The 8,378-nt window shown below is 51.2% G+C and overlaps 1 protein-coding gene across 3 annotated transcripts; it reads left to right on the plus strand.

The window, feature by feature from the left end:
* The first annotated feature begins 669 nt into the window (after positions 1-669).
* Positions 670-8,300, plus strand: LOC104988805. Of its 3 annotated transcripts, XR_825285.1 has the most exons (4): positions 680-883; positions 1,283-1,395; positions 6,988-7,110; positions 7,796-8,198. XR_825285.1 is itself a non-coding variant. In XM_010840250.1 (3 exons), the coding sequence occupies exons 1-3, from the start codon at positions 1,272-1,274 to the stop codon at positions 7,981-7,983; spliced, it is 435 nt and encodes a 144-aa protein (XP_010838552.1). In that variant the 5' UTR covers positions 670-1,271; the 3' UTR covers positions 7,984-8,300. The 3 variants fall into 3 exon arrangements, 2 of the variants coding, with proteins under 2 accessions (XP_010838552.1, XP_010838551.1); XM_010840250.1 differs by having other exon boundaries at positions 670-1,395; positions 7,796-8,300; XM_010840249.1 differs by lacking the exons at positions 680-883; positions 1,283-1,395 and adding an exon at positions 6,673-6,742 and having other exon boundaries at positions 7,796-8,300.
* Positions 8,301-8,378: the final 78 nt, after the last annotated feature.

The raw sequence follows: 8,378 nt of genomic DNA on the forward strand, positions 1-8,378 counted from the left end.
AAGGTGCCCCGGCTCCCGCGGGGCTGCTCGGTGGAGTCGCCGGGCTCCGCGCCCCGGCCGCGTGCCCGGAGCCGCGGCTACTCGCAGTCCCGGGGCGAGTCCAAAGCCGCGGCTGGAGGAGCCGGCCCGATTCTGCAAGGAGGCGGTAGGGTCGGCTGCTCACTGTGAAGCTACCTCCATGCGACCCTCCTCTTCCCGCCCCTTCCCCTCCCCCCCCACCAGCCTGATCTGGATTCTTGTGCGCTTATTGTTTTAATGAAATTTTTGGTTGTTGTTTTGGTCCTTGAACGTGATTTTAGCTGCGAATAACGTGTTCCGCGCTCCTCTCGGGCTCCCTCGGAGGGTTTTCAGAGAGGTCTCAGTGCATCCATTTTCTCAGATCCTCTCCTTTCCGGGGAAGGATCTGGGCCCTGCAGGCCCCTGGAGCGCGAAGGCGGCGGCTACGGCGCGGAGGGCTCTGCGCGGCGGCCGTGGGAGCTCCCGGACAGCGGCGGCGGCGTCGGCGGCGGCAGTTCTCCGGTACTGGACGCCGTAAGGGGAGGAAGCGGATTTTCCCAGCAAGATCTCCATGTACAGCTACATCTTTAGGGCCGCTCGGGTTAATATATGTCGTCAGAGGCTCCTCACGCCAATCCCGGGGCGGCGGGGGCGGCGCCTCGCGCTCTCCGCAATAAAACTTTTTGATGTTCTTGTTGCTAATTGCCGAGGTCCTCGTCCAGGATTGGCTGCCCCTTCATAACCAGAAGATAATTAAAACGAGGGTGGGGGGAGCAGGGTTAAAAAAACTTTTTTATCAGCCGGAGGTTAATGCAAGTGTTTAACAGATGCTTCACTATTAAATATTTTCCCCCCAGGTCTCAAATACTGAAGAATCTTAAACCAGGTACGGTATTACTCCGCTTTCTTTTCTGGTTAAAAAAAAGGAAGCAGATATTGCTTTTCGAAGTGTTTTGTAGGTAACAGAGGCAAGAGCAGATCAGCAGGCGCAGTTCTGTGCTGGGCGGGAGAGAGGCAGAGGGCGGCGGCCCCCCTCCCAACCACCCCCCGGGAGGTGCGTCTCCGGCCGGCCGAGGCGGGCGCGGGGCGCAGGGCAAGGCTGCGGCTTTGACCTGGGCACAGACTGGAAACGCGCGTCTCTGCGTCGCTGGACTTACCCACCTCGTTACCCAGGCCAGGGCCCTCTTGGGGAGCTTGTGTTATAGTGGCTACTTTTGGAAATCGTGGTGAAGACCCCGGGACCAACGGTCAAGATTGTAAATACTCTTATTTCGATGTTCTGCAGGGACGCCAGCCCTAGCGCAGACCTTGGGCGGTTTCAAAGCGCAGGGCACCTCGATTCCCCGAATTTGTTGTGTGGCCGGTATCGGTGTTCCCCAGGTTTAACTAGCCTGTCTGGTAAGTAACTGAATATTTTTTACAGCGTGTTCAGAGCTTATTTTTCAGTTTTTATGAACAAACATATAAATACATCTCCGCATTCCTACCTCTCCCATAAAAGCGGGCATGTGTGGAAAGCAGGTTTAGTTATCGGAGGGGAACCATTAAACACCAGTTTAAGAGGCAGGCCGGGAGGACGGCTCGTGGATGTTTAGACTGCTGGCCTTGGTGATCTTGAACACATTAGAACGGAAAATGGATCTCCACTTGTAAGTCACCGGGCCGCAGGGCACCGGGACCGCGGCGCCCGAGTGGCTTCAGCCGTTTTGAGAAGAGGTTGGGGATTGGGGAGGGGGGTGGACGATGGCAGGAGCTGAAATGATCCCGGGGGTTGGCCGGCAGCCTTGGACCGAGGCTGATGTGGAGCTGAAGATTCCGCCCGAAGGGTCGGTGTGGAAAAGAGTGTCAACAGGAGCCCAAGGGCCGTAAATTAGAGGGAGCCCACGCGAGGTGTGCCTGCGCCAGCACGGGCGCTGCGGCCTGGGACTCGCTGCTGGGCCTTGCCAGGCTCTACCGGAGGAGACCAAGCACCCCACGGTGGGCTTCGTCCCAGGGAGGCAGGCAGAGTCAGGCCCCAGGCTGCAGAGTCCCATTCCAAGGACTTGGTAAGGACAGTCCTTTGCTTGCGTGCTGCCCACTCTTTGGTGGGTACAGGCTTGGGGATGGAAGGCCTGGTCTGCAGGAATAGAGGGCAGGGTTTGGGGGTACCCAGAGCCCTGGGCACAGCTTTGACAAACATGTTTTAGGTTTTCTGTGGCCAGGCTGTAGGAGAAGAAAAGGAACCCAGAGGGGGCTGTAGAAAGCTGGCTGAGCGTCACCATGAGGGCCCATCCTGTCCCTTCAGCAAAGGGTCAGTTTTCTGGGATGCCCCCAGCAGAGGTCTTGAAACCGAGAATAGGGGTGGGGAGTGGCTAAAACCAGGTATGCTGGGCCCTTTGGGCTCAGAACAAAAAGCCGCCTAGAGCTTCGAACCTCCGCCTTAGGCAGGTCTGCAGTTTGGAGCACAAGGACAGTCTTTAAAGACCTTGTTCTTCAAGGAAAGAAGATGGGTAGTGTGGTCAGGGTCCGGTCTGCATTTTCACCAGAAAGGTAAACCCTGAATGTGTAAATACTGGTAGTTCAATTCTCTGACATTTGATACATTAAAATAAAGAAGTCTGTTTATAAAAACACATCTAGGCCTTGAGAGCAGATAGACAAAAGTAAGGTGATTGCACCCAGATAAAAAAAACACAGGCTTTCCGGCCAGAGGGAGTTTGGGAAATTGAAAGGAGGCGGAAGAGGCCAGGCAGAGGGCTGAGCTGGGGATTGAGGTGCAGTGTCTACCAGGGATGAGTGGCCTTCGTGGCAAAGGCATCTGGACTCGCCACTTCCAGCCTTCCTCGTGCTCTTTTAATCGAAACAAACAAAAAAATGGACAAAACCCCTCATGGTCCCAGAGAGCCTGGCAAGTGATAAAAGACATGGACAACATGGGACAGGAAAAAAAAGTCGTAAAAGATGCTAATCTGAACCTCGGTCCTCCCTGACAGTGTCATTATCAGTTAATTAACGTGATCCAAGGGTCCAGGACTTCATGAATCTCAGAAAGCCAAAATGCAGAGGCGTATGGCCCCGGAAGCAGGGGACAAGTGGGAGAACTCTAGGATCCCAAAGGGGCTGAGTTCCACTCTGGGTATACAGCCAACTGAGTCCACTTTTTTCTCTCCGTCTCTCTTTGGGACTTTTTGCTGCTTCTCTGGTGGGCTGCTAGATTACTCTGCTGCCGTGAAAAGCTGTGAGGCAAAGATGCCACGTCAGATGTGCCCCCAGTTTAGACGCCTCGTGCCTTCTGGGGCACTAGTGATGGAGATGATGGTAGTGGTGGTGATGGATGGGCAGTGGGAGAAGAAAGGTAGGAGGCAGAAGTTCCTGGTTTCCTGGTCCAGACCCCATCCTGGGGTATTCTACGGTAGCCTCTGGTGTTCTGCTCTGGGAAAGGGGACACATGCTCCAGGGGCTCCCGAGCAGCTAAGAAGTTGCTGGCTTGGGGCCGCCTGGGTTGCCTGTAGGAGGAATCCTGCAAAGGTGAGGGTATGCTAACTACTTGCCTTCCTCTGAGGCCCTGAGCTAAGATGCAGCCAGTCTTTCCAAGGTGGGGAGACCAATTCATGGGTTGGGGGGACAGCCTTGATTTTGGGGGAATGTTTGAGATCCTTGTGCAGCACCGAGCTGCACATCACAACTGCCTTCTTCAGCTAAGCAGACAGAACTGGGGTCCAACATTTATTTTGGGCCTGTGTCTCTTGTCTCTTTTCCCCTCACTCCCACCCCCTTGCCTAGAAAAGGGTCCAAGGGCACGGGGTTGGGGGGGGGAGGGCACTGATGCCCTGGCAAACATTCTGGGCTTGTGAGATATTACTTTAAAAATCAATCTGCTTTAAACTAAATATTTTCTTAAAAACTTCAGTCTGTTTTAAGGGAGAATACAGATCTTTTCAAGGTATTTATTATTTCAAAGGCAAGGGCAGTTTGTATCTTGTGTTTTGCTCATGAGAACTCAAAATAAACTGGACCTGAAAAGAACCAGGCCGGAGGGCCATAAACACACATTTTATGTTTACGGGAATTATGGCTCAATTCCCCTCAGTGTTTTTCAAGTCTCATTTTACCTTATTTTCCTAACCGACGTAGTAGAAGTGACTCTGGGCATTCCTGTTAATCTCTATAATGCTATTATGGGAGGGGAACCCCAGAACATGCCAAGAACCCCAGAAAGAACATCCAACCCAGAAGATGGGAGAAAAAACAATGTATTCTTGAAGGTGTCCCCCCGGCCTCACCTGTCTAAGGGTGCTGCTTCTTCTGACACCCTGACTGCTTTGCATTTCTGTCCCTCCAAGGGTGTGGTTGCGTGGTGCATACTAGCCACTTAGCCCCAGACCCAACCACTAGAACAAGGCGCATTGTCCAAATGGTGGGCAAGAGTCCCCCTCTAACAGGGAGGGGCTTGTGGTCCCCACCTTCTGGTTTACCTTTTGGCAAGTAACAGTGGGCCCAGAAACGTGGTGGTGCTCCTGGTACACATTTCCAAAGTGGAATCACGTTTGCTCAGACTCATGTCTGTTTGAGAAACGAAGGGCAGGAAGGGCTGCCCTTGGCTCCTTTCAGGTTTCATTTCTTCTGAGCGTTTTCTTGTTGAGTTTTGGGGCGGGGATGGCGTATCTGTGAGGGTGCCCTCATCCCTCCGCTTTTCCATCCGAGCAGAGAGCAGAGCTGTGCAGACGGGGCAGGAGAGGCTGCTGCAGCTGCAGTGCCAACTGTGGTGGGGCTCATGGCTTCTTGTTGATTAGGAAACAGTTAAGTCAGTGGAGAAAATTGGAACTTGCTGGGTGTTTGTAAATCCCCCCCTTCTCTCTCTCTTTCCTCTCCCTCTCTCTTTACCTCCTCCCCCTTCTCTCTTTTCCTCCTTACTAATTTGTCTGCCAGCAATGCTTGGATTTATAAGGTTTTTTGGTGTCACAGAAGCTGAAAGAGATGAAGAGCAAGATACTGTTTCATCCTTAAGTCAGATTCTTTAAGAAAAATATTTTTAATTGATATATAATTGACATATAACATTGTGTACAATACTTAAGGTGGACACTGTACAGGAAACGTCTGAATGCCCACTATATAGACAGTGGGAATTGCATCTTTTCCAAATAATCTCTGACTAGATCTTCATATGAACTGGCAAGTGTGCTGATGCTCTGGAGGGTCTTTATTGATCGGGGGAACTCAGTCCTTTGCTGGGTACCCACATTTGCCCACGTTTGTCTGTAAAGCTAAATTCCTTACTCAGACTGAAGGGAACAAAAGATAATGCACGTGAAGGGGGCTCCCTCCAGGCTGCATGATGTATAAGTGGGAAGTGTTATTAATGAAATTCTGGTGATCCAAAGAAGTATGACAGATTTGATCTTTGCTAGTCTGTAAATAGAGGTGGAGGTGAGAGCAAAAGTGGTGTAAGAAAATACACCGCACAGGATTTATGTTAACTGCTCATTCACATTCTTGTTTCAATCACATCACCTACACATACAAGCAATATATTCTTCCAAGCCGGGAGGAAAGCTGTCGACATTCAGAAGAGGAAGTAATTGTAATTTTGCATACACACTCGAAGGGAACGGTAAAGAATAGACTTCAACTAGTCTGCCAGACAGTCTGGGGTTCAGAATAAAATTTGAAAGCAAATGTCAGTCTAACATTCGGGGCTTTGGACAAACCACTTATGTGACTGAAGGATCTGTTAGCAGCCCCAGTGCATTCCCAGTGCTAACTGCAGTATGGCTCGCATTCCTAGGAAGTCCTGTTCTGAAGCCTCCTTTGCAAGTTCATAAAGAGATTTCTGGCAGTTTCTTCCAAACCCTTGCTTCTTTCTTCCAGGGCCTTTGCTTCTAGGCGAGGGCTCACCATGATGGCTGAGTTTCAGGTTAACAAAAAGAAACCATTTTATCGTCAATATTAATGGCAAACCTCGATTTTTACAAGGCTTGGGTTTAGCTGATCAAAAGCAGCTTGGCTTAATTTCTCAATATTCTCTGGAGCTTAGACAATTAACTGCAATTTTCCTCCTAATGAAATGACACAGAAAAAGTTAGTGATCGAAAACGTTGAAAGTAGTCTTTCAGCAGTGTTTTGCTTTTTTTAAAAAAATACCAGTGTACAACATATCAGAATCTAAAACACTTGTCCACTGAAGCTGAGCTGTGGTTTGAAGGAAGCCTCTTTAAGAAAATGTGTGGGCAGAGTGTCTTCACTTGCAATGCCACGAGCCTGTTCAGCTCTGCATTCCTTGCTTGCCTTTTTGGATCCAGCAGACTGAGGTCTCCCTGGTAATTTGGGTACACCGAGTCTCCAGTTAATGACAGATAATCAGCCTTTGGGTCATTCGGTCATTCTCCTATTACAAACCCCTCCTGCTCTCTCTGATCTCCTTTCAAACTAAATTTCACACAAACAAATAAAGCAAGACAGGGACAAGTTCTTTTAAAAAAAGAGAGAGAAGGAGAAATATTAGAAACTCCTGATACAGAACGCCAGGCTAGGAAACGCAAGCTAAAAGAGGATAGAAAAGAACATCTTATCCAAATGAACATGTTGTGTACAAAACATTAAAGGAAAAGGCTCTGGTTTCTGTTAAAGTGACAGAAAATTAAAATAAAAATAATTGCAGGCAGAAAAGTTATAAACAGAGAAGGCAGGGTGCTTGCTGGAAATGCGCAGCACAAGGAGGCGAATTTGTTGTTACAGATTATACATCTGCCTCGTGACTGGAGAGGTGCGACTTAGTTCCATTTTCCAGAAGAGAACGCTTTTCTTTTTAATACTTGTGTGAGTGCCCACTTAAGTCAACACAGGCCAAAACCTCGAGGAACGAAAAAATGGAATTGCATTCTGCTTTGCAAAACATCCAACTTCAAACGAAGGAATTGGTTGCATGCAGAAAAAGCAGAATTCCATTCAGAAAACACTGAGCAGCTCCACTGGACGCCTGTGACTGATGCTTTTTTGTTTTGCTGACAGAAAGCGCACATCATTCTGGGAGAAGTACCACCGAAACCAGTTCTCCCTGCCCCTCGAGGGTCTCCATTTTCCCAGTCCACCTCTGCCTGGGACTCCAGAAAGACAAACTTCCGATGCACCAAGGTACATCTCTGACCAGATTCCTCGGGAAAAACTGGGAATGTGTGGCACTAATAGCCCTGGGGAGAGTGCCCCAATGCCATGTTCCTGCTGGGCCTGCCCCTAACAGGCCCTGCTGGCCCAAGTCCAGGCCTCCTGAAGGGTCAAAGTCTTGCCTCTGGTGTCACCTGCAAGCCCTAGATTTTCAGTCCTAAGGGAGACTGAAACTTTGGCTCAGGACTTCATTAACTCACATTCTCTACGTTAGAGGGGCAGCCGGGGATCAACAGGTGGTGACCCCCACATTGTCCCCAGCTCTGGGCCTGGCACCCCTTGACTTGCCAGCAGAGCTGGCAAACAACTTATCTCTCTCCCATGTTAAAGAATCCACACTTCCTGGTTTCTTCTAGACCCAGCGTAAATGCCACCTCCTCCAGGAAGCCTTTCCAGGTTTGGCTTCCCTCCTTTCTGCTCCAGCAAATCAGGTCTCCCTTCTGAACTCTGTTCTGGTACCCAACCCTCCCCGCCCCTCCCCCCTCATCTTCTCTCTGGTAGCTCTCCGGGCACACACTTTTCTCCTTCTGTGACTGTGGGTTCCCTGAGAACCCAGTCAAGCCACTGAATCCAGTGTGTGCTTAAACAGCTGTGTAAAGGATGAGTTTCGCGTATCCCAATGGCAATCGGATTGCAATTTTCTTTGTTTTGAAAGCGACCAGAGCTAGTGCCGGAGGCGGACATCGTCTCGCAGGGAACCGACCTCATCACCAAGTCCTTGGGAGAAGCGGGGAGAAAGCTGCTTGGATGGACCGCGCATCCAAGGGCTCCGGGACGCCGGCGTGGGATGGAGAAGAGGGGGACCAGCCTGGCCTGGCCTCCCCTGGGCCCTCCACCTCCTGAGCTGCCAAGCCAGAGCCCGCTGGGCGGGCACAGGCTCCCAAAGGACTGGTTTTCTCTAAGCCTTGGTGTCCGCATCTGAGCAATGGGGTATTGAAGCTGGCTGCGAGGATGCGCTCGGAGTTGAATGAGACCAAGGCGCGCACGGGGCTGGACGCTGAACACACGGGCTTTTTCTACGCACAATAAATGTGTGTGTGTGTTTTCTCTTCCCGCCTCTTGAGTGTCTAGCCTTCCCTTTCAGCCGCCTGGGACCCCCAGTCGGGGGTTTTGTCGGAGGGCGCCGCGGGGCCGAGGGGCCGAGGGGAGGAGGGAGATGCGGGCGCGGGCGGAGTTCAGGCCGCGGCCGCCGGGGAGCTCGCCGCGCGGGGCGGGACCGGACGGATCCCTGCTCCCCC

This window comes from Bison bison, unplaced genomic scaffold, assembly GCF_000754665.1.
Source record: "Bison bison bison isolate TAMUID 2011002044 unplaced genomic scaffold, Bison_UMD1.0 scf7180017864143, whole genome shotgun sequence".
Classification (NCBI taxonomy): domain Eukaryota; kingdom Metazoa; phylum Chordata; class Mammalia; order Artiodactyla; family Bovidae; genus Bison; species Bison bison.